The sequence below is a fragment of the Dermacentor andersoni genome, chromosome 7, assembly GCF_023375885.2.
Source record: "Dermacentor andersoni chromosome 7, qqDerAnde1_hic_scaffold, whole genome shotgun sequence".
NCBI classification, from domain to species: domain Eukaryota; kingdom Metazoa; phylum Arthropoda; class Arachnida; order Ixodida; family Ixodidae; genus Dermacentor; species Dermacentor andersoni.
Window position 1 is genome coordinate 123,603,254 of NC_092820.1, and position 26,237 is coordinate 123,629,490.

A 26,237-nucleotide genomic window follows, 5' to 3' on the forward strand; every position below is an offset into this window, starting at 1 on the left:
GGAAAAGGGTGACTATTATGAACCAGGCAAAGAAAGCTGCGCTTTAAAGGGACACTGAAACGACAGCCATTTTGATCTGTATTAGTAAGTTACCGTTTTACAGAACAAACAAACGAAAAAGTTCTTGTTTTGTTGAGGGAGGAGGCTGAGCAAACCAGAAAGAAAAAAAAAAAAGAAAAAGATGGGAGACGACGGCGCCTTCAAGCTGCCGTACCAGCCCGCCGTTAAGTTGCGTATTTTAACGGCGTCTCCTCGGTTCTGGGTAGTTTTTTGACTGGTAAAAGTGCCGTTCTAAAGGAGCCAAATACTGAATTCGTCGCGTTTTAAGAACTTTTTTTTTCTGAGCCACAGATCTCGAAATACGAAACAGTACCTCGAAGTCCGTGCCGTCGCATTGATATACCAAATCAGGGATTTTGGCGCGAAATTGAAAAAACAAAAACAACGAAACCTTCACCTTCATTTTTTTTTCTGTCCTAATAACGAACGTATTAAAGCGAAATTTACGAAAACAAAGTTTTGACAGAATACTTTCAGTCTAAACTGATGTATCGCGTCTCTTTTATGTCCCTTAAAGAAAAAGAAAAAAAGAAAACAATGAAAGGGGTTTGGTGTGGCGGAACTTAGCAGTCGGCATTTAAAGCCAAGCCTTTTCTGCCAACCTTCCTGGATTTTCCTGACCGTGGCTGCTGGGTGCTGCTGCTTCTTACCGAATAGCTCATACTTAAAAAAAAAACAAAATAAACATAATTACGTGTGAAATACGAATTTGGAAACGCGAAAACTGGCGTACGCGCGACATCCCTTTACGTCAAAGACTCGGCTAGGAAAACGGCAGATTCGGGGGGACACTCTGCTCAATCACTTCATGAAAGGTTCGCTTCACACCGATTCCAAGATGTGCGTTGGTTCTCCACAGTTTCATTGTCTGTATACTACGTGCTCGTATGTTAAAAGAACAACAACAAAACATACAGCTTATCTAGAGACGCGTTTTTTTTCTTTCTTCCCTCTTTTGTGCATGTTGGAAATCGCAGCCCAACGACCACTCCGTGATGCTGAAGAACCTCAGGCCAAACACGGAATACGTCGTCAGGATCATGCAGGACGGAACGCAAGAAATGATCGTTGTCCGCACGAAGGGTGAGTAGATTCGTTCACAATCCTCGCGTGGACTGATTTGTTTACACTGGCGGAATTTCGGAGCTGGCGAACAAAACAATAGAAGTCTGCACGGAAAGGGAAAGTCAGTGAGCCAAGGACAAAACACGTGAGGTTATTTTCTATGTTGTACTTGATATTTCTCTCTCGCGTCTCTTGATCACGAGATGGGTAGATATAAATATATTGATAGATATAGGTACAGATACAGCTATGTAGATTAAATTGATGGTTAGATAGATATTGGTCGATAAGCGGGTATATAGATAGAGAGGGTGTATTGATAGGCGGGGAGGTTAACCGGAGGTACTTCTGGTTGGTTAGTGGGATGAGCGAGGGAAATTTACAGGTACATAGGGTAGTTGCACAGGAGTGACAGGACAAAAGTACCTGGAGCTCCACATTAAGCAATGCAATAGTCAGAGAGCCGACCAAGGTGGTTGCGGATAAAAAAAGGTTGAAAGACGTTTCGGCTTCTACTGAATACTTGTGGACGCCGAAAGGTCCTTAACCTTTTTAATCACGTGACTTTGGTTGCCATTCTCTTTCTAGTTCCTATTTCTTTCATTTTAATTCCCTGGCGAACCTTAATAACCGAGATGTCGAATTATCGATTTCGCGCAACTTAGAAAGGGAGTCGGCCAACGCACGACTCTGGTGACAGAAGATGACTGGGAGAGCCCTTCGTCGAACTGTAGGCGTTAAATAGAATGACGATAAGGATATTCTGTTCTTTTACGCTGCAGACGGAGACGAGGCAAGAGAGAGAAAAAGAAGGCAGATGGATATAAAGGGCCAGTCTTATATCATCTTAGCATTTTCTCTTCGCCACCGGTTCCCCAGGGAGGCATGGGAGGCAGGGAGGGTTCCCCAGGGAGGGAGCAGATTAATTTCGTCACTCCTTACATATAGAGCGAAGTGTTGCATCGTGTCTGTGGGGAATCGTGTCATGCGGTTTCGTGCGACCAACGCGATGCCTTTGGAGCAAGCAGGAGGCGATTTCGCGAAGCGCCATGCGAACTGCGAGCCTTTTGAAAAGTCTGAAATTCAGTTCCGCACTCCCAAGTACAGCATTACGTCTGTGCGGAACTGTATGTGTGTGCGTGGTGTGGGGTTGAATGCGTCTATATACTGTGTCAGTACGTATAGCTGCGAAAGCACGATGCCGACTCTCAAACGACGCTCCTCTCCTTCTTGAGGTCCGCACGCCGAACTCGTACATCTATCACCGCGCGTACGAGTCCTGCCTGAAAGATAGGGGGCGGGTAGCAACGCAGCCTTGTTCTCGACGGCGCCAGACATAGCGCTGAACGCTCATAACGCCGTCGTTCCTCGTATATTCGTCCAGCACCTGTCGCGAGCGCGTTGCTTCGGCAGCCGCATAGAGAGGTACGGAAGCGCCCCCTCTGCAGGTGCCGGAGAATGTGGCGCCCTCTAGTCAACAGCGCGCAAGCGTTCCGTAGGGCCAAACGCAAGGAAAAAAAAAGCAAAGCAATGCAGAAAGTCGCCCTGGGCCACGCCGATGTCGGCTGCGCGGTGGCTTCAGAAGGCGACGCGAGGAGGAACCCCTCATTCGAGAACAAACGCGCATAATATACAAACGCGCGTTTAAAGCTGCCGAAACAAGAACCGAAACTACCGTGCTGCTCGAGAGAAAAAAAGATCCGAGAGGCCGATCTGGAGCGGCGTGGAGGAAAGTTGAGAGATAGGGAGGGAAGGGGGGCGGACGTTGGAGCGGCGAGGAGGAGAGAAAGTGGAGAAAGAGGGAGAGATGGGAGGGAGGGGGGACGTTGGCATGTCGGCGAGGCCGTCTGTCCCCTTTGTCTTTTGACTGTCCGCGAGGGACCGCGCCGTGGAATGCTCTTCAAACACGCGTTCTCGGCGGCGTTTTATAGACTGCCGCCGCTGTAACTGCCTCCTTGTTCCGTTTAGGTTTGGCGTGATGATGCATTCTCTCCCCTTTCTCCTTCATCGCCTTCTTAACTCTCTTCCCCGCCTCGGGGCGCCACTTTCGTTGCCAGTGCAGGTCTGGTCGTCGGCGCTTTTCGTCCGACATTCTTAGGTGACGGCTATGAATATGGCTTTTTTTTTTACGGCGCAGTAGCCGTAGCTTAGAATGCACGCATGTGTTTCGACGTTTCGGTCTTCAAACCGCGCAGGCACCCGGTTCTGCTAGCTAGAGTTAGCTGCGGTCTGTAATAAATGCAGAAAGTTTTGTCTTGGCCAACGGCTACGCAAACTTTATGCGCAACCTTGGATGTCACTTATATTTAATAACAATTGTGCGAGATTCTTTCAATGTCATGTGGTGATTGTACCATAAAAGAGCTCTGTGTTTCCGGTGCTGATATTCGCGGCACCACATGTTCTTTTGGCGACTTGTGTTATAGCGTGCGTTGTTCTTTTCATATCGTTTCCTCAGTTCTCTTTCTTTTTTAATAGTGTTTGGGAGTTTGGGATAGTTGGTCATTAGGAGGCCTAGCTTGTCATTTTATTTCTTCAAAATATAGAAACAATAGGCGTCGCAACTCAAAGAAAGCCTCGTATGTATCTGATAACTACCGATGGTCACAGAAATTCTATTTATGCGCTCAGAAGTGAGCAACAACGTTTGAAAGTCGGCCCTCCCACCCCCAACCCCCCACTCCCCAAAGAAAAGAAGAAAAATAAACAGATGGAAGCTTCGAGTTTACGAACTATGTAGTTCTCCGAAGGGAAAGAGTTGATGCTGTGCTAAGACACCTCGCAAGTAGTCGTCGCCTATGACGTCATATGTAGTCAATTGAGCGGTATGGTGTTAAATTTTGTACATAATATAAACATCTGTATAAAACTTCTATGGCGTGTCGTTGACTCTCCCCCCTCCCCCCCGCCCCAAAATGAATTAATCTGTGGCAGAAACCATCAATGGTGATTGCGAACGTCAGCGATAGCTTTCTTGTGTGACGTGCTAAACATGTCCCCCATGCCATGCGTGGATCACGAAACGCTATGGGCACATCAGGAGACACACACACACGAAGTAGAGACCTCACTGCCGGCCACAATGCGAATATGGTACCGCGACGTAGTATATCACCGTATACGTTGTTGCAATCATATCATACCAGTTGAAAATGCGCATAGCAACCTCCGCTAACCATAGCATCCTGGCTGCAACTTAGTTGCAATGGCTGTCCATCAAGCGACCGCCCTCGCCGCAAAAGTGCCCGTTGCGGACGGGGCGCTAGCCATTTAATATATTTAACGCTACATGCCCTTTGTGTCACCTTGGCACATTCTTTACTTGCCATTGGCCGAGAATTTGGAACGTACCACTATCCCATACGCAGTGTCGAAGTTGTCTTGTTCGGCCCGACACACTCAGTGATGACCCAAAAGTTGTCTACTGGGCCAGGCAGCAGCTGGCAGCAAGTTGTCTATTCGTGCCCATCGCACCCAGTGGCCCATGTTGTCTAATCGGCAAGGTAGTAGGCAGCCTACACATTGTGACCCAAGTTGGCTCTCCTACTTCAAACTGCCAGAAACGTACAAACCGCCAAGTAGGGGGACCGAGCCAAAGAAAGCTATCGCATTCAACACACGTATTCTGGTTGTTTGAGACGTTAGAGAGAATACCGCTCGCTTTGAGTCTGGGAATGTTGGCGATACTACCGAAATATTTCTTAAACATTCCAGACTTTAGTAGGGATCAGTAGCGAAAAAAATGGCAAGGTGTGTTCTGTTACGAAAGTTAGCGCGGCACCTCGCACTTTATTCACTGCGGGTAGAGATTTTGTGCGCTGCTCTTTGAAAAGAATGCCGTAACGATTTCAGAACGGCGCGGCGGTATCGTAAAAGTGTCAGCCTGTTTTCAGCCCGTTCAGGAATCGAATGTTGTGAGAAAACGACAGGCACGCCGAACACATCTATCCTCTTTTTTTTTTTTCTCTGCTGGCCAGGCCAAAGAAAGGTCACGTCACGTTCACTGTTGACGCGAAGAGTACTCGAAAAGTGCCCGAGAAAGGAGACTCGATTGAGGATCCCCGATGGCTCGTAAAAACACCGCTCGGTGTATCCTTCTTTCTCTTTTTTTCGGCACTGAGCCGCTTTCAATGCAGCAGGAGGCGAAACTGCGGCACAGAAGAAAGCCTTTCTAAGAACTCCTTTCGCCCGAAGGTCACAAGGTGTGTCAGGTTACCGGCGAACGTTCTTCTTTTTTTTTTATTATTCCTCTGTCTCAACTTGCTGGTGAAGGGAGGTGGTAAAACGAATCGGGAGAGGGGACTAAAGAAAGCTGGAATGGAAGAGAGAGAGAGTGAATTAACGAAAGGCAGGGGAATCGAGTGAATGAAAGGAAAGAGGAGCCAGAAAGACAGAATTGAAAAGCTTACGAGCAAATAAAGGAAAGGAAGGCGTTGAAAGAAGGAAATAAAGAGCAAGGGAAAGAATGAAAGAATGAAGGAATGAAACAGAAAGAACGAAAGAAAGAGTGAATGAAGAAAATAGAGAGTGACGCAAGTAATAGGAAAGATAGTGAACGTAAGGGAGCACGGGTGAACGAAAAAAAAAAAAAAAAGAGGCTGATTGAGTGAATTAAGGCAAGCCGGAGAGAATAAGAAAGAGGCAATGGAAGCAACAACAAAGAAGGAAAGAATGAGAGAGAGAAAAAAAGGAAATACTTGTAGCCATGCGAAGCTAGTTTTTTTTTTTTTTTGTATCTTGTACAAGGTGTACGTGGACGCTATATTGGACTTCTTTTTATGGTTCCCCCAGTTTTACGTGCCTTGGGTTGCTTGCATAAATTACAGCTGTCTTTTGTTTTTCGTATCCTTTATCAGCAGCATCAGGGGCCGTGTTAGGTTCCAAAAGAGTGCGTTCTCCCCTTCCTCTCTCTCTACTTTTACGCCGCAGTCTTTTCGTTGCTACCAGGGAAAGCCAGTACAACTCGCTTTTCTTTTTCCCCAGAACGTTGCAGTGCTGCCTTGCTATGAAAGGCAGTCTTGCCGTTTGGAGACTCGTAAAAGAATTTGAGGAGCCGCACTTTGTGTGGCAGCTTGCCAAAGCGAGCGGGCAAGAAAACTAAAATTCCGTAAAAGAAAGAGAAAGAGACAGTGCGTGTTTCTTTTGTGATTCGTAAAGTTGCAGACAGGCACAAGCATTACCTAGGATTCCGTGACGATGAGCTCGATACCGGCGAGTGAATTCCTGCCACAGGAGACGATATATATATATATATATATATATATATATATATATATATATATATATATATATATATATATATATATATATATATATATATATATATAGACGTTTAAGCTTGTTCGTGCCTTCTTCTACTTTACTAACTGTGACGAAATAGCAAGTTTGGCCGCAGATCGGACTAGATATCCCAAAATTACAGGTAGAAAAAGAAAACAAGAAACAAGATAAGGCAATGAAAAAAAAAATCTACCGTTGGAATTCTGTAACAAAAGGGCAAAACGCAAACACGGGCGAAGCCTTGCTCACTTCAATATATATATATATATATATATATATAGAGAGAGAGAGAGAGAGAGAGAGAGATACTCGTGAATTACATCTCTGTCGATAGGCCTCACTTGTCGTCGAGCTACGTGTCTGCAACTGCAAGTACGTGGCCTGAGTAAAAATTTCAAGTGAATGAGCGAATCTCTTTAGGTGACTACTTTAGCATTGTAACTTTTCAAGCATATCTATACCTCTTCCAGTAAACCATCTGTACGGTGTGGAGTCACTGAACGGTGCTGGGTACCCCGTGCGATATTCGAATAATGCAAACTGCAGTGTCGGCGAGAACCCCAAGTGCAACAAGTTCGGCAGTTACAAAATGTAGTTACAGTGAAAACATGTAGTTTTATACAAAAGAACTAGCGCCGTCTCACCGACTGAGAGGGCGTGGGCTGGCGCTATACTGTGATTGGTTTAGTGATTTTTTTATCACGTATTATATATGCTGGCAACAAGCACAACGCGTCGCCGGCTTCTTCGCAAATATAAGTTGTTAAATAAAAGGTAAATAAAAGAAGCGCACTGATTGCCGAAGTGAAACGTTTCGGCTGTTTAGTGTTTCGCAGTCAAGACGAGGGGAAGCCGATTGCAAGAAAAATAAACATGAATGGCAAATGTGCAATGTTCCTCACAGTATGACTCGTGCAACTCTGCTGAAGCGCTCGCTGATTTGTGACACTTCTCGCCCGACTTGGAGCATGATTGGACTCGTGCCGAAGGGAAGCTCAATAGCTCTGGCGTTGCGCTGCTGACCTCGAGGTTCTGGGTTCGATCCCGGCAACGGCGGCCGCATTCCGATGCAGGCGAAATGCAAAAAACAAAAAAAAAAAAAACGCATGTGTATTGTGCGATGGGCGCACGTTACAGGATCTCAGGTGTCCAGAATCGATCCGGAGCCTATCACTACCGCGTTACGCACAAACCTGCCCTGAGCAGCTTCGGGACGTTAGCCCCCACTGCTATACATAAGTTGCAACCGTACAATAGTAATGATTTCAGGCTCCACTTACCCTTCCCAACTAACGCAGCATTCGCATTTTGTCCTTTTGCTCGTCTCTCGTGCGACGCACGCACACACACACAGACATGCCGACGCCCGCTGCCGCCAAGGTGCTGGTCACCCAGGTGACTCCCAGCAGCCTGGGACTGGCCTGGGACGACTTCAAGCTGCCCAGCTACGACTCCGGCTATGTGGTTCAGCACAGGCTACTGACGGCCAACCGCGGAGACGCCCCCTGGGAGAGAGAACAGGTGAGCTCGAGCCATTGAGGACGGTTTGCCTGTCTGGAGTCGTGTGCGCTGACGGTCGGGTAGGCTCTACCGTCAGCTGGATTCACCAACGGAACGAATTGCCGATTAAGTCCACGGGCGTGCATGGTGGCGTAGCCAATTAAGTGTCACCGATTCCCACCGCACACGATGACGTAGCTTTTCTTCGTATTGACAATGACTTTTTTGACTTACATGTTGATCTCATTATTGTTCTTCCCCTCTTGCTGGTTGGGTTAGTTGGTTGATACATTGCTATGCCGTGAAAAAAACTCTAAACAATGCGAGGAAATGAATATGTGCGTAAACATGAAACGAGACGTTTGTATCAGTGGATTCCCCATTGCCCTATTGTTCGCAGTTCGGCAACATACCCCTGGCTACCCTGGACAACCTGAAGCCCCAGACTGGCTACCAGGTGCAGGTGTCTGTCTGGGACGACAAGGAAGCCGGCAAGCTCGGTGCCACCTCTGAGATCCTCACTGTCTTCACGGCTGGTCAGTACTCGCCACCTACATATCAATGCCCTTGTTCCTTCGCATGTCCGAATCTCCGCGGACATTCACGTCGGCTGTTATTTATGCCTCTTTGTAGTTGTTTGATGTGAAGGTTGACCACGAGACAGGAGGCTACTTATCAGCCACATTTAAGAAATTAACTCTGTTTCTTTGATTTATAGCACCCAGAAGGATACCGTCCAGACACATGCATGCTGAGCCTACGCTAAGAAGGGCACTCGAAACCAAGAAACTAAGGTTAACCACAGAGGCTTCCCATACGCGCGCTCTTCAGTGTGATACATAATCTCATAGCACTGTGGAATAAAAGCGCTAGTGTAACGCGTATATTCTTCCATTGCCCATGTAAACCTGGATCAGACACGTTCTTGTAAGTAGAGTTTGTAACGAACTTTGCAAATTAGATCAAAGTAGGTCACTGTTCACAAGGAAATGCCGAAGGACAGTCGAGGCACATCTCTGCTGTGAAGTGCTTGAACGAAGACCTCACTCACTCACTCACTCACTCACTCACTCACTCACTCACTCACTCACTCACTCACTCACTCACTCACTCACTCACTCACTCACTCACTCACTCACTCACTCACTCACTCACTCACTCACTCACTCACTCACTCACTCACTCACTCACTCACTCACTCACTCACTCACTCACTCACTCACTCACTCACTCACTCACTCACTCACTCACTCACTCACTCACTCACTCACTCACTCACTCACTCATCTAACACACTGCAGACAGTCCTTGAGCTAGTGCTCCACTGAAGCGTACGTGCTGTCCCAGTGTCTCACCGTCTCCTTGTTCTCGAGTATTACCATTTTCCTTTGTGTTTCCTAATCGGAGCAGAAATCTGTCACGCACCTTGAAGCTCTCGTCGTCACAATGTGCACAGCCGTCGACACGATGTACAATAGAACTAACAGCTACACACGCATATGACAGTGCTATTAGGACAATGCTACACACTGTGTTATCCTGCATGTAATAGCACTGCTAAATGACATTCAGCGTTCCTATTGTTGTATCGCTAACGGCAAGCTCCACAACCTGTATGTGCTGTAATGTGCAGAAGACTCCCCAGAACTTCTCAAAACCGTGAGTGGCGGTACGGTTACCGTCAACCATTGCGAAAGGCATAGTGATATGCTTGAAGTGCATCCTCACGTAGAAACGATGCAGACGCCTTTGCTAGTTGAAGCAACAAAATGGAGGACAGAACCGGAGGTGGGAAGGTCCGTTAGTAAGCACAGGAGCGTGGAAGCATGAAAGAACGCTCGAAACGAGGTAGCCAACAGTCTCGCGACAAATGCGGCTTGTCATGGCTGGCGGCTTTCCGCGAACAAGTGGCTACCTTGCAAAAGTAAGGCCTTTACGCAACCGCTTTCACACTTCGCGTTGCGCGCATTCACGTCAACTAAAGAGTCACGCCACGCCCACGGGTTCGTCGTCGGTCTTCTCGGTGAGTTGGCGCGACGTTGACGACTTCAGTTGTCAGCGTTTTTTTTCTCGCGAATGTTCCGCCTACCGAGTTCGTACGCCTCCTTTTCAGTGGCGCATTTTGTTCACGCTACACCGTGACATAAAGCCTCTTAAGCGCATGTGTGCGTGCTCATGCAACCCGCAGTGGTACTTCAGCGCATAGGACGTAGGTAGCAGCAAGCATTAATGAATACCACCTCATCCTTCCCAGCATTTTCCTACAGCCAGTACAAGGCAACCAACTACATACCATTTATTGTGCTTAACCTCCCTGTATCTGTTCTTATATTTCCCCATCTCACACGCTCTCACCAAAGCTGCAATCTGTGTCTGTTATGAATGTCTATGTATGTGTTTGCGTGTATGTGCGTATTGTGCCTGTCTAGCCTATCGTGTCTGTGACGTAAATCTGTTGGTCGGGCCCGTTGTGTCTGTCTGTCTGTCTGTCTGTCTGTAGTGCCTGTCTGTCTGTCTGTCTGTAGTGCCTGCCTGTCTGTCTGTCTGTCTGTCTGTCTGTCTGTCTGTCTGTCTGTCTGTCTGTCTGTCTGTCTGTCTGTCTGTCTGTCTGTCTGTCTATCTGTCTGTCTGTCTGTCTGTCTGTCTGTCTGTCTGTCTGTCTGTCTGTCTGTCTGTCTGTCTGTCTGTCTATCTGTCTGTCTGTCTGTCTGTCTGTCTGTCTGTCTGTCTGTCTGTCTGTCTGTAGTGCCTGTCTGTCTGTCTGTCTGTCTGTCTATCTGTCTGTCTGTCTGTCTGTCTGTCTGTCTGTCTGTCTGTCTGTCTGTCTGTCTGTCTGTCTGTCTGTCTGTCTGTCTGTCTGTCTGTCTGTAGTGCCTGTCTGTCTGTCTGTCTGTCTGTCTGTCTGCTATGTCTGTCAATCGACCTGGCAACCTTAAGGGATAGTTTGTTATCGCCGTTCCACTTTTTTCTTGCGTGTTTCTCACGCGTATATTATGCGGTCCCCAACACAAGTCGCGTGCCTGGTATCCGCACTCGCGCGACATTCGCGCTTCAGAAACGCAAGTCCGCGTCCGATGCACGGCGAATTACATGACCGTCATTCACGCCCGAGAGAGCCGGTATCGCAATAGCTGCGGCATGTATCGAACATCCCTTTGTCACGAGAACGTGCGCTTCGCTTGCGACAGGGCACTTTTCGTACGTAACCTTGGAATCGTGCCCGGAAAGGCCAAATCGACCAGAGCGCCGGGGCCGCAAATGCATGTATTTATCGCTAGTCGGAGCCTGCAATTTTCTTCCGAGACTAATTTTACGGTTCGCGATGCTCCATTGGAGGTCACTGATGGCGCATGGAACCGCCATGAATCTTCGATTAAAAGCACCGTCCGTTGTGGAGTCGGTGATGGAGAAGAAAAGGGAAAAAAAGAAAGAAAGCGTTGTGCCGTGGAAAAATGCGCGGAAAACATTTGTCCCATCACGTGCTTTGTAAACGTCGACAAAGGATCCAAAAGTTAGGATATTGCAATTGAGTAAATTAAGAAGAACCATTTAGCTACACTGTTACTTGGGGTACTTGAAGTAAACTTTAAGCATAACGATGTGACTTCATAAGGACTGAAAATCGTGCGACGAGCGAAGGAGCGAAATACGTTACAGGCGTGACGTTAAAACGCAATATAAAGACAGTATTCACTAGAACACTGATATTCTATAATTTAGATTAAGAGAGCAGCAGAATTAAAGGCTTTGGGGGAAGGGAAGCAAAACCAGTCGATCACAGCCGAGAATCGGGTGGTGTGATGAGATGAAGATATGTGCAGGCATAAGACGGATGCAGCTGACGCAACACAGGGTTGCTTTAGATTTCAGGGAGACTCCTGTAATGAATATGATGATGATTACTACGATGACGATGATGACAGTGGTGATGATGCTAACGATGACTGCTCTTAGAGCGTTCGAAAGCGTTGAGCAGCTCGATTCTGCGGGGCTGCCAATCGGTTCTCCGCTCTCTCTACGAGTAGAGTCGTTGTGTAACAAAACCCGTCCCACGGCAACGTATAGAGGCTGCTGTTGCTGCAGCTGCGTGTAGGTGCCTAGAGGTCAACGTTCCAGCATTATCTTTTTTTTAGATGCTGGAGCACGTTCTGCATATTTTGGAGAATTTTACAGCCACACGTTTAATCAGAAGGGTCCCGAGACGTATACGCGGCACGTTCCACACCTTGTTTTCATTATTTGCAGCGCGATATTCAGCGGTTATCTCGGCACGCATACAATCGCTGGATGGAGGAGCGCCCGCAGGGGACGTGTACATATGTAGGTCGTGATCGGTGCGATCAGCGGACGGACGGTGTCGTATGCGACAAGGAATGCGCGACCCACTCACTGGCTGTGAATGGGTACCGTGACTCGCTATTTGTGTTTCGTGCGCGTCCGAAGGGCACGAGAGCTTGGACTACATATCTGCGTGTATATATGCATTGAAGAGCGCGCCGCACTCCCGCACGAGGAAAACTATAAACAGGGGGGTGAGAGCGGCACCCCCCCCCCCCCCCGCCGATGGCGGTCCTGCGCGTTGTCTCCCTGACCTCATTGGCGACCCCGCGTGGGGGAAATAAGAAAAGTCCCAAGATACGTCGGTCGGTCGGTCGGTCGGTGTGCGCAACTCGAGACGTGGCCGAGCGTACCACCATATAGACGCAGGCATTTCGGACTCAAGGTTAGATCACAAAGAACTTGTTTCTTTTTCTTTTTGTTTTGTTTTCTTTCTTTCTGTTTTTCTTTCTTCCTTTCTTTCTTTCTTTCTTTTTTCTTTTTGTTTCTGTTTCAGTCCTGTATTACGTCGCTGTTGCCTTTATGCGTGCATGAACAAATGCTTGTATATTCTATTGTATAGCGTCACCCGGTATGAATGGGCTCTGAATTTCGCTTTGTGGACGCCACGCAACTCTTTGCGCAATACTAATCCCCTTCCTTGTAAGGTTTCCTTTTTCTTCATCGGGGTCATACGCATTCAGTGCTGCGAGCATTTGCTGTGAGCGAGCCGCAGTATATTGATCTCTGGGCACTTCTTTTTTTTTTTTTTTTTTACAACGAAGCTGTAAGAGCCTCTCGGTGGTCGGCATTTTTTGTGTCCGTCCATGAGCAGAAATTATCATCATCATCAATGGCTCATACCCCCCTAATCAAGATAAAATGCAATGACTGAACCCCCTCTATATACAGAGGCTACAAGCACTCGGCAATGCCACGCGAACAGTGCGTACATTCATTGAAATCACGCGTACAACGATACAACGTACCGAACAGCGTACGTTTCAATAAAGAGCAGGCTCAAAACAAACATCTATCATCAGCAGCAGCGGCTCATAAACTCGTAAGCAATGAATGGCTCACTCTCGCAAGCAAGCAAGAAATGCAACGACCCATACTGTCATAAGCAATGGCTCATACCCCCGTAAGGCAGAGGCTACAAGCGCTCAGCGAAGTGTAGCGAACAGTGCATACATTCACTAAAATCACCTATGCAACACACAGAACAGCATGCGTTTCAATCAAGAACAAACTCAAAACAAGCACCATAAATTAAGCATTACATACCCCTCACAGCAGTTGTAGTGGTGGTTATGCAACAGCTTCGCTGGACATCCGCTTCCGCAGGCCGGTATGGCGTGTCAACTTTTACAGCGAAGTTGTTTGTGGCTAGGGCTCCGCGCATTTTTCGCGTCCGTCAACAAACCACTGTGAGCAAAAACTATCATCACCAGCAATGGCTCGTGCCATTGCTCGCGTGTCCGTCGTCGTCGTCTTCTTAGACAGCCGCCTCTGATGACTCTCATCATGCTAGCGTTCCCATACTGCCCTTCCCTCTGCCAAAGCGCTGACGGCGCTAGCCCACTGCCAATCGGTGCGGTGATTTCGGTCTCAAATTCTTTGCTTCAATATATCACGAAATGAAAACGCGAGTGTATATAAGGAATGTATAACACAAATGAACGAGGTCGCATGAAAATAAATGTAGGCGCATACCTTTCGTCACGATGACCACAGATCAAAACAATAAATGTGCCGGTACCTTTGTTTAAAATTATGTGTCACCTCTTTGTCGTGTGCTACACAGCTTCGCCGGCCACCCAACTTCGCAGAGTGGAATGGCTCATGATTATATTTTTATTAGTTCTTCCGCATACTGCGGATCCCACGTGCCCGAATAATAGAGGAGCGTGTGCACGACACAGTGAGTATATAAGGAGAATATATGCACAGGGACCTGTACCTGTACCTTGCGGCCTTCATTAGCTACGCGTTTACACGAACAGACGACAAAGCCGACTTCGGTGCAGTTCTTGTGGGGTCCCAATCCGCAAACATCGGCGTGAGGTGCCCTTCAAAAGAGGCCGCGCCACAATGTAACCCTGCAGTTAGGCCCCGCATTCTCGCCCACGTGACGTGTACGTCACTCTTGTCGACGTCGCTTCCAGACGGCTGCGTCCGCTACAACCGCACGTACCGCGTGGGCGACGAGTTCACTGAGGGCTGCGACCTGCGATGCGTCTGCCGGGGCAACGACGAAGGCGACTGCAAGGAGCGCTGCCAGGAGCCGTACGTGCGAGCGGGCGCCATGGCCTCGGACCCGCTCTGCTACGAGAAGGCGCTGCCCGACGACCCCTGCTGCGTCAGCGTCCGGTGCGCGCACAGCAAGAACCACCCGCACCACGACCCCGCGCGTGAGTCCACCTTCCGTTGCTTGAACAGTGAAAATGACAAGTGTTGAATTTTTTTGAGCCACGCCAATTCTTAGCGATTTCGATGACCTTTCGACTGCAGTATACTACTCTATGAGAAGGAAAGAAATATCTATACATATGTGTGCGGTTTCTTTCTTTCTTTCTTTCTTTCTTTCTTTCTTTCTTTCTTTCTTTCTTTCCTTCTATCTTTCTTTCTTTCTTTCTTTCCTTCTCTCTTTCTTTCTCTCTTTCTTTCCTTCTCTCTTTCTTTCTCTCTTTCTTTCTTTCTTTCTTTCTTTCTTTACTTACTTAAGCCTTGAGGGAGCAGACACACGTAGCTCCGTATTCAAAAATGCAGCTTAACTTGAAGCCCGCGCTTGACTTGATATTTATGTAAATGACTCCTCGCGTGAACGTGCCTACGACGCTCATAGCGTTTCCTTTGTGGCGTTCATGACAGGCGTCCCTTTGATCAAGTCAAGCTTGCGCTTCAAGTTAAGGTGCATTTGTGAATACGAGGGTTAGTGTTCGTACTGGTTCGTGTCATCTTGTCTGAAGCCTTCGGAGTGTCATATATCTAAACACGCAAATAAACAAAGCACGGAAGGTAAGGGAGACGGAACAGAGTAAAGATGTCAGTGTGTCTAAAGCGCTTTCACTGGCAGCTGCAATTCGATACTTCAATTACTATGTAAAATGCATGCAAATAACAACAAGAAAAAAAGACAGGAGGAGGGAAATAAATTGAAAGCTAATGTTTGAGGCAAACGAGGCAGTAGACATGAAAGTAAAAAATAAAATAGCGAAAAATATTAGGCGCACTGTCTGCTTGGTTTCTTGGAGCATGTAATCGGCTAGGAAGAGTAGCTCTTCTCAAGGGCCTTAAACATATAGCACTATTCTTGTGTTTCTTCAGTCTTTCTTCTATTCCTTGATTGAGCAAAGCAAAAAAAGCAAAACAAATTGAAATGCAAGCGCATGACAAACGTTTACAGTGAATGACAGTTTTGGACTCTTGTTTAGCCGTTGTCACGTTCGGCTCGTTTGGATGCTTTGAAGTCCTGGGTGCCGAAAAATAAAAGTGTTCCGATTGTCCATCAGCTTCTCCTTGTTACAATGCTATTTCGCCGTCTTCGCGCAGTGCGGACGTACAGCCAGAAAAGCGGCCACTGTCCCGAGATCGTGGAGGACCAGAGCACGGACCCGGACTCGTGCTCGAACGAGTGCAACAGCGACTTCGAGTGCGCCGGCGTGCTCAAGTGCTGCCCGAGCTCCTGCGGTGGGGCCGTTTGCGTCGAGCCCTTCTCGGGCAAAGGTCAGTCCGGGAACGTACCTTGGCGTTACCGCTTTGCACCTGATGCGCCCGAATAGGGATGAGTCGGTCTCGCGCGAGAGCATCGTGTCGGAGTGACCCGCAGAACTCCGACCCTGAAATGATGTGCTTTATTGTAGGCGGGTGCAATGGCGCGGTAGTGCAGCCCTTTGCCTCTTGCAATTAGTGTCTTACGGACGCGGTGGCCAAAACGTGGCTTCTGGATGTTCTGGATTCTTTTACAAAACATCAGGGCCATAGCCAGGGGAAGGAGAAGGCCCCCTCTCTCCGAAATTTCTGCGTATACCAGCATGCCGTCTGCCGAGCCTCCTCTCCCCTTTCCCGGTCTTGGATAAGTGGGTGCCTCCTTCCCCCATCCCTTCCCCACACTCCTACCCCCGCCCCAAAAATATATTTCTGACTACGCCACTGCAAATCAGTTTCTAGAACGTGTCCACTACGACTACAGTGATTTATCATTGTTTTCATGTACTGGGTGCAGGAAAACACGGTTTCTTTTTTTTGACATATTCGTGTATTGCAACACAGTTTCAAGCTAGTCGACCGCACTGCAGATTTAGTGAGTGGGACAACAAATAGCTGCTCCGGGCCATGTCGAGGCACGAGTCCGGGTGTTGCAACGTCACGTGATCAACGCGTGGCTCGACGCCTACAAATCTGTCAAATGGCCCACTCGACAGGGCGCGTATGTATATCGCGTCGCTGCAGTTGAGCGAAGTCCGCGGAGTGAGCGCTTCATTTTCTCGTGCCGCCCGGACTGCGCGAGTCGCCGACTCTACCGCCTGTGTGTGTGGTGTCACGCAGACCCGTGCGACAACGTGTTCTGCGGACCCAACGCGCTCTGCATGCTGGAGAACGCTTCGCCCGTATGCCGGTGTAGGAGCGGATACAGCGGCGATCCTAACAACGCAACCATGGGATGCTCACAAGGTCGGTCTGCGAACGCGACTAACCCCAATGTTGCCCGCCATCACCATGGCCTCCGAGATCCGATGGCGCATGTAGCACGTGCACCGCGTGCCACCCGATCTCGGGGGGCCGGGCTATATCACCATGGCCTCCGAGATCTGGCGGCGCGCGTGGCTCGTACAACGCGTGTCACCCGATCTTGGGGGCCGTGCTTCTTATCCGCTTGTTCACTTTGCTTGACACCGCAGCCCCTCACTTGCCTTTTTTTTTCATGGCATGCCAACGATGTGTCCCAGATGTTTTGCCCTGGTGTAGTTGAGCGAAGGCTTCCGTGTGTAGACTGGAAAATTGCAGTCAAAAAGCCTTTAACAAAGTGCGCAGGACCTTTTCCTCTTGGCGGGCTTTGAGCAGTAGTCATAGTTTGCGCATTTCTCGGCATTACTTTCTTCAGAATTAATTGCCCTATAAATAATTTCACTTTTCATTTTGATAACTTCAGTGGCTTTCATTACAGTATTATCACTATTTTTTACGTTAGTGTCAAGTTCTTTCACTGGGAACCCGAGAATCGCAGAGGTAACGAGGTTCTCGGCAAAACCTGCCGTTGAAAACCGAAGAAATGAGAACGAATCTGTTTTTCAAGTTGGCGATTAGTGATATGTGGAGCGCATGTTACGGCCATTAAGTAACCTTGAACTTTTTCCTTGGTTTCACATTGGAATTAAATGCAACACGAGAGTAGCCACGGACTACTTATTGCATTTAATAAAAAAACTAATAGACCAGTTGTTTGGAAAGTACAATAATTTTCGTATCTATTCTTAAGTTCATTCATCCTCAAGTTCATACGTAGTGCGACGAAGGGAACATGGAAATTACCTGCATCCCCCGCTCAGCAGTCTTAACTCATTCGCGCAAGAAAATCCGCCCTATTTCACTTTTTTGTTTTGTTCCAGGCACAGTTGTAATGCAGAACTTTTTGTTGGGCTAATTGGTGCATGTTGCTGAAGTACTAAAGCGCCAAACAGACGACACAAGTCCGTGTCGTCCACCGTTGGTGTCGTCTGCTTGGCGCTTTGGTACTTCAGTATCACCGTTATAATTACGTTTCTTTTTGAAGGGAAAGTGTATCGCAATTTTTACGGGCACTTTCTGAGAAAGTAACATATATATTTTTTGTTCGCTCTCTGTCTCTGCTCATCGCAGGCGGCAACGGGGTAGTCCCCGCCGACACTTCATCCGAGCCCGGCACCGGCGACGACGACCACTCGTCGACGCCGCCGCCATCCCCTTCGGACACCTGCGTCTACAAGAACCGGACGTACCCCGTAAACGAGTACTTCTACGACGGCTGCGGGCTGAAGTGCCACTGCACCGACCAGACCGAGGTCGAGTGCCAACAACGGTGCCTGTTCGCGCTCGAGGAACCGCCCACGGGCAACCTCGACCCGGGCTGCGAGATCCTCACGGACCCCAACGACCCGTGCTGCAAGATCCTGGCCTGCGAAGCGTCGCCCAACGGAACCGTGGCGATCCAGAACGTCACGGCGCCCGGACGGAGTTCGGAAGCAGCCGGAAATGAGACCGGTTACGTCAAGAACGACGTCGAGGTATGATATATCTATAGTTCTTGGTTGCTGCCTGAAATTTTGAGCGTATAGACGTGCGTGTCGCCGGGGGGCCGCACGTGGTGATGATGATTGCGCTGGAGCGTTGTGTATATGTGGCGTTCCCGTTTATAGCGACTTCAGTATCGTGTGCGTTCGGGAAATATAGTCTTATTGATTTCCGGAGAACCCCGATTCGCGAGGTATTAAGTGTCTCTCGGATAAAATGAGGAAAAGAAAAATAAAGTAGCGGGAATATTGGCGCTCTTCTATTGTGCATATTGTCTACGCCTACACCCGGGAGTGTAGGTGTAGGTATACGGACCACAGACTCTGCGAAGAATCAAACAAAATATCTGAATTTGTTTTTCCGTGATTCAGACGCGCAAATAGAAATTTGCGGGTGCAATGTAAGGTGTTCGCAATGCCGAATTCGGGCGGCAGATCTCATTTTCTAGTTACATTCACTTTTTCGTGGAATCCTTGGTGCGTATACACTTCTGCTCGTGAGAGTGGAAGTCTAAATGAAATAGCAGCTCCAAACCTGTTTCGCAGAAACTCACACTGCCAGCGTGCCTTGAGAGGGCTAAGGCCTTCCATTTAGGTACTCCGTTGTCTTCTAATGGATTAATGTTCACTAAACCAATGGTTTATGTAACGGCTTATAGAAGTCATCTCATGAGACTTGAATCAAATAGAGCTATATATCTAGACATACATATATAAAAAAAGAGTTGGTGCATATGATCATCATCCGATGGCAGAGTAGCGAGCATACCCTTTTTCCATTTCACCATCGGGCAAAGAGCAGACCTTAAAAAAGTCTCAACTGTCACGTGCAGTGTACGTGGAACTGAAAACGATTTTATCAGTGATTGCGAACTTCGCAGTTAAGGGGCACCAGACTGAACTCGATCTTAAGAAGGATGACGCAGACGGTGTCCGTTTTACCCGTGCCTTTCTCTCAAACATTTTCTCATAAGCTGACAAGGAATTTAGCTAACTCGCAAAGTTCCGTCATAGTTCGGCACGAACAGTTCTAGTCGCACGTGTAATACCCTCGAAATCACTGGAGCGAGATCGCATCGACGCTTCCGTCCAGAGGATCTGCAAGGTAAAATAGGGACACATGCTTTAGCAAACAGCGCAAATAACGGGACACACGAAAGGGGCACACGACGCAGGCGTTGTGTCGCGACTCGCTATAGACATGGGTGCAACACAGAAGGCGAATCCAGAAACCCCGCGCCACGCACCCGTAACGGCTCTAGCGATCACGCATATCTAAAGCAGCAGCGAAACCCTATTGGTACGAGTTGTCTTTAGTGTCGATCGCCAAAAGTGCCGCGCGAGGGTGAAATGGAAATGCACGTGAATGATGCATGCTGGCGACTGCTGTCGCACGCGCACGTTTGAAGGTGACCACTGCGACCGCGCTGCCATCCGCGGCGACAAACGCCACTGTCGCTGGCGCCGACGATGACCCTACGGCGACCACGGTCGTCTACGAGCAGGAGACGGTCACGGAGAAGATGCTCGTGGACACCGGACGCACCACCATTGTGAACGTGCTCGAGCCGGGAGACGCCAACGTCACGGAGAACCCGCTGGGAACCGCGAACGTCACCGCCGCGGGCAACAGCATCGGAAGCGACGGGGCGTCCAACGCGTCTCGACAGGGCGGCTACCCCGGTGAGTGCGTGAAGGCATTGTAAAACGTCCCTCGCCCCTATGTTCCTTGTGCACGTGCCTTTTGTCGATGTTTCCATATGATACAGGCCAAATAAATAATGACGGAACGATGTTGAAAATATAGGCTGCATTACAATGCTAGACCACGTTCAGCATTTGAAAAGCTTTAAATCCGAATGCATATTTAAGATGTAGGAATTAGTCGGCCGTTGGCTCTTTGGGAATCCTGCCCTAGCTTGCCTCCAGTCCCCTTAGTGATAGCGATAGCCGGAGGAAACATTTGCGTTTCAGGCGATAACCACAAGCAGATCCTATAGATCTATTTGGCCACGAGGTTCGAATGACAATATCAGCTAAAGTCCACGGTTAAATTTACTGCAAAATGTATGCTGCTCATAATTAACCGCTGGGTCAGTGAACCTTTGCGAAGTGACGAAACTCCTCTCTTGATGGATTGTGCCGTATCGCAAGTGTTGACGCTGCTTGTTCCACATGCCACCGCTTTGGGAACTATCGGCGCGTCTTTCAGGTGCCGACGTATGTCATTGCGCGGTAATTAGCGTAGCTATTAAGCGACCGCAGTTTTCCGGACGTGACGCATTACCCCGAAGCGCATTGACGTGGGGTCTCGTTTCCGGTTTCGCTGTGCGCAGGCAAGCTCCATCGGTTCGACGGATGCGAGTTCCGCGGCAAGGTGTACCAGGGCGGCGAGACCTTCTTCGACGGCTGCGAAGCCCGGTGTACGTGCAGCGGCAAGGGCCACCTGGCCTGCCTCCCTCGCTGCAACGTCATCAGTGCCAGCGGTGGCGACACCTGCAAGGAGGTCGCCGACCCTAACGACGCCTGCTGCCGCGTTCTGGTGTGCAGCCCGCCCGGAGACACCCAGGCACCGTCTAGCGTAGAAGGTATATAGACATTCACGGCACGCTGTTGACATTGCTCCGACGTCTCGTGATACCGGATGTTATGAATAGAGGCCAGGCTATGCGAAAAGGTTCTAGTGAGTTTAACAGCTCATCGATTGATTGATTCGTTGATAGCATTGAGAGAGAGAGAGAGAGAGAGAAGACAGGAACGGCAGGCAGGTTAACCAAACGCACGTCCGGTTTGCTACCCTCCACTGGGGGAATGGGGTATGGGGATGAAGAGAGAGAAGAGAGAAAGAGCACTGTTTCAGCGCACAGTGGAAGGTTCGCGCCGAGTCTGCACATGGTTGCCAAGACCTGTCGATTAAACGCTCAAAAGCAATACAGCAGCTAGAAAATAGGCTTTCGCGAAGGCCTTCCTATCGATTTCGACCACGGGTGTTCTTTGACGAGCATTCAAAGCGTGCTGCAATAGCGTTTTTTGCATTCAAGTCATATCGGAATGCGGTCTTCGCGGCAAAGAAGCTCACCCCCGTTACGTCCTGCTTGGCAGAGCAACACCATAGCCGCCGAGTTACCTCGGCGGGTTCTTGGACAGTTTCAGTGCGGTCAAGAAACAACCTGAGGGCGAGACGAGAAAGTCATGCATGCGCTCTCTTGCGCCGTCAGCGACGTTCTTGTTCTGTCATGTGCCTCCCTATTTCAGTTTAGCTGGTATATTTGACATATTTGTTATAGAATTAGCTTAGAAGATTAGCATAGAGAAGGACACAATATTTAGTAACGCTATCTTTTTTTAAACATCGCTCTCGTTATTAACAAAACATTTATCCTTGATGGAGTCTTCAATACGAATTGAGTCGGCGAAAGATGCCATATCGTATTTCACTGGGTTAACTATGCGCACGAGGACCAGCCGAATTTAGTCTCGAAATATAATTCGGGTGCCCTTGCAATTCAACCCCTGTCATGGTCTCTTCTGGTTCAGCAACTTCCGAATGACTTGCTTTCGGAAAGCCTACAAGCTTTCTGGAGATACGTAATGTACTATATATTAGCACATGTACAGAGTTACCAGAGGCTATGCGGAAGCAGATTTCTGGCCTCCGCAGCAGAAAATCAAACCTTGTACCGAGACCTCGACAGCAGAAAGCCACAGCTATGATGAGATCCCGGCGGGCTTTCGGATATGCTTTGTAATGGCAGGAGTACTGAGTTTCGGCAGGAGTACGCCGCAGCCTGCACCGTCGAACCAGCATGTCTGACCCGCGAATAGTTAGAACACCGTTCAAGCAGTCCATGCTAAACCTTTCCTTCGCTGTCAATGCTTGGCCCTTCGTGGGAAACCACCAAACATTTATTTATCTGTTGCAAGAACGCGTCCGTTAGAATTCTTGTATTTCTTCCCTTTGCGAGGAAATGCGATTGATTCTATTCGTTTCTGTTTAAGGCCTGAAGTTGCTTATCGAGATGGCTGAACCCGAGAATGGCACCACCGTGAAGATCCGTTGGACCATGCTTCACGACAATAGAACCACCCACATGGCTGGCGACGCTATGATTCAGGTGAGCCTGACGTCATTATGAGGCAAGGGAACTTAGTGTCGTGCATCCGGGCGTCGCCTGCTTCCTGTCGGGACATCAACAGTAACTTACCGCTTTTAGTTTTACGCGTTCAGATTCCTTGCTTAGCCTGCGTAGCTATGTGTAGCCAATGTCACAATAGTGCCGCTGCAAGTCGTAAGCTACCGTTTCTTAGGGTTTTCCGTCTTTTCTAATCTGAATACCAAAAATATATATGCTTCTATTACGGACTTCCTTACTGACGTGGAACACTGCTGTGTTTTGTATACGAAGTGACAAACTTGTTTGTACTGTGGTATAATATTTGTCTCTTATATGAGCCGATTTTGCCATGCATAAGCTGTGGACGTTTAGCTCTTAGTAGTATGCGAACTTTACGAACCAGATAGGGTACATTTTAAACAATGAAGACTGGCGGGAATGATTCAAATAAATGGACTTGAGAAATGTAACTGTCTTTGCTTGCTGCGACTGATCGACGGTGGTCGAGCAATCGGAGCCTGCGCCTGAAACCGACGTTCCGACAAGGGGGCTTGTCTTGGTCGAGGCCAAGGCAAACCCTCAGCGCCCCGACGAAAAGTCTGTTTGTCGAAAAGTTGGTTCCAGGCTGAGGATTTCTTTGTTAGACTGCTCTTTTTCACTTAAAGTCTTCTTGTAACTCTTTTGTATTGTTTGGATTGCTTTCTAAACGTGAAGGAATACATCCATGTCTCTGTTTGTCGCTTTGGAACGACCTCTGCCTGTTGCTGAAACGAACGAGAAATCGACTCGAGTTACGGCAAAATTACGAGCATCCCTTCGACGTGCTGGCGTAGCTCGAATGCGCGTGGCCGTCACAAAAGCGAATTTAGATGCTACTTATACTGGCCATATAATTTTTGTAGAGTGCTTTGCCTTCTTCGGAGTTGTCTTTCTACTTCTGTTAAGTACACAGAACATCTCCATTCAAGACAAGCCTAATTACGTTGGTCTCTTCTGGTTCAGTAACTTCCGAATGACTTGCTTTCGGAAAGCCTACAAGCTTTCTGGAGATGCGTAATCTACTACATAGTAGCACATCTACAGAGTTACCAGATGCTATGCGGAAGCAGATTTCTGTGACGATGAGAAAAAAGAACGACCGAGCGCTCGCGAAACGTTGGCAACTCGGAGCTGCGTCGCCCCTTCTCACTTGGCGATCGTCCCCGCCCAGGTTTGGTACGCCGTGGTCACGAAGGACGGCGGTCCCGTCCAGTGGATGAAGCACAAGTACAAGCTCAGCGACATGCGGTCCGTGCCGACCACCTCGTCGTTCGAGATCCGCCTGGGCGGCCTGCAGCCCGAGACCGAGTACTACCTGCGCCTGGTCAAGCCGCCCAGCGAGGACAGCGACGCCGAGCACGCCGCCGCGTCGAGCAACACGGTCAAGGTCAAGACCTTCGCCCCAGGTACGGACGGGGGGTCATGCTCGAACGCTCGCCGACAACCATGCGTGTGCGCGCGCTTCGCATCGTGGACACGCTTTAAGATAGCCATACGCTTGAGTGGCGCGGCGAAGTGCGATCGTTAAGAAAAAGAAACGAACAAGAACGTGTGGTGAGCAGCTACATTGAACTGCTTTTTCGTCATGGTTCGACATCACGTCTTCTCTTGTGGGCACCTCTTCTGCTTGCGTGCCACTGTGGCTCAGTGGATAAGGTGTCGTGATGACGAGTACGAGGTGGCGGGCTGGAGTCCTGACCGCCGTGCATTGGGTGCACGTTAAAGAACCTCGGCTGATCAAAATAAATATACGAAACACTTTATTACGGCGCCTCTCGTAATAAACCACGCGGTTTCGGAACGTTTATATCTCACATTTTAAAATTATATTTCCTGCTAGTTCTGCCCTTCCCCTCCCTTCCTGTTGTCAACGGTGGTGGATCACAGGCTGGATGTCGCGTTCAAGGTCAAAGCGCTTGGAAATAGGTATTACAATGTGAACGAATGTTAATGGCACTCCAGGTACTAAATTAAATTGGTTTAGAGTGATAAATAATTATTCTCATAACAATTTCCATACAACTGGAGGGTGAAATTATTGCGATAGCTAAAGCAAAGTCCAAGCTTCTCGGTCTGGAATTTCTTGTTCAAACGTAGGCGCTAGTGTGTCTGCGTGACCTCGTGGATTTCATTTTTTTCTTTCCGTGGATTTAGTCCGTTTCCGCTTCCCTACAGGAAGAGTTCTTCAAGCCGGCGAGGTTGAGCGCTTTTAGAATTCAATGCGGTTCTCTACCAATAAACGATTAACCACACCGCAGCAGACCCGGTAAAACATCCGAGATGTCATGGCGTGCTTGTATACTGTGGGAAATTCAGCGCGCCGTTGATTGTCACCCACCTTTTTTTGTTCTTGCGTCTCTTCCGCCCAGCCAAACTTCTTCTTTAGGTTAAGAGTGGTCGCTCTGCAACTGCAGATTACGGCTTCAAACTTACTATTCTTCTGTAGCTGCCCTTCAGCATAGGCCAGCATGACACCACGTTATGTACTTAGAAAAGCCACTCCATTGCATTACTATGCTTGCCTAGCTACTCCCGACTCTACGGGTAAGTCGAATGAATTTTTTTTCTCCTTTTCCTTTTTGAATGCTATCGAACGCATTCAGTAAACTAGATGATCATCTTCTGCGTGAACAGACGATACTAGAACGCCGTCCCCACCAATCATCGGCTCGGAAGGCGGCGAAGGCACTTTTGTGCTTTCTGAGAATGTCTGGCTTGTGCGGGAACCTTTGACTGTAGTGCTGTCCATGCACATCCCTCTACCCGCCTCCCCCTTCCCTTTTTTATTTTTCCCTTCTTCTTTCCCCCAGAGTAGATGGTAGCCAACCGGAGTCTTGACTGGCTAACATCACTGCCTTCGTTTTCTCTCTCTCTCTCCTGCGATCAGCGGTGCGAGCCTCGTTCAACGGGTGCGTTCACCGGAACCGCACGTACGATCCCGGCATGGTGTTCTACGACGGGTGCGACCACAAGTGCGTGTGCCACACCGAGGGGCTCGTCGAGTGCCAGGACAGGTGCGAGGTGTACGTGGACACCGTGGGCTACGAGGACTGCCAGTGGGCGCCGGCGCCCGACGACGCCTGCTGCATGATCCCGTACTGCGACGGAAAGCCGCCCGTGCCGAGAAAGCCCAGTGGTGAGCCAGTGACAACACGCGGGCATTTTCTTAAGGGTGGATTCACACAGCTCGCCCGTATAGTTTGGGTGCCGCCGAGTCACGTGACCACGTGACGCGTCCCCGTGTAAATGAGCCAGGTGGTGCTGCCCCGTTGTGTGAATCCAGCTTACCAGCTGTGCTAAACAGGGACAATGGATAAATTTAGACCGGCATACTATAGCCTTTTAGGGTTACATTAGCGTTCTATTGGCAGGAAAGACGGCTGATCCTTAATTGAAATAGACAGAGAACCGAGTAGATTCTGTCGACATCCATGACACCACAGTGATCGGGGGCGGGAACTTAATAGCGGCGTCGCGACCTGTCTTTTGTCTTTGCACTTCTACGTTGCCAAGTTTCCTGTCACGGTAAAAGAGGGTGTCGTGATGTCGTTGCAGCAGGCGGGGTTAGCTTGATATACGTGGTCAGCAG

At 48.8% G+C, this 26,237-nt stretch overlaps 1 protein-coding gene across 5 annotated transcripts in view; it reads left to right on the plus strand.

Moving 5' to 3' along the window:
- Window positions 1–26,237, plus strand: part of LOC126533874 (uncharacterized) — a 160,133-nt gene that overhangs the window by 111,856 nt on the left and 22,040 nt on the right. For 3 of the 5 annotated variants that reach the window (XM_050181067.2, XM_050181070.2, XM_050181071.2), the window contains exons 3-14: window positions 1,038–1,143; window positions 7,760–7,926; window positions 8,306–8,441; window positions 14,391–14,636; window positions 15,778–15,951; window positions 16,774–16,899; window positions 18,085–18,488; window positions 19,904–20,177; window positions 20,831–21,082; window positions 22,494–22,609; window positions 23,820–24,054; window positions 25,536–25,784. In XM_050181067.2, coding sequence (XP_050037024.1) covers window positions 1,038–1,143; window positions 7,760–7,926; window positions 8,306–8,441; window positions 14,391–14,636; window positions 15,778–15,951; window positions 16,774–16,899; window positions 18,085–18,488; window positions 19,904–20,177; window positions 20,831–21,082; window positions 22,494–22,609; window positions 23,820–24,054; window positions 25,536–25,784 — 2,485 coding nt within the window. The remainder of the gene's footprint in view (window positions 1–1,037; window positions 1,144–7,759; window positions 7,927–8,305; window positions 8,442–14,390; window positions 14,637–15,777; window positions 15,952–16,773; window positions 16,900–18,084; window positions 18,489–19,903; window positions 20,178–20,830; window positions 21,083–22,493; window positions 22,610–23,819; window positions 24,055–25,535; window positions 25,785–26,237) is intronic. The other 2 variants (XM_050181068.2, XM_050181069.2) reach the window with 2 other exon arrangements.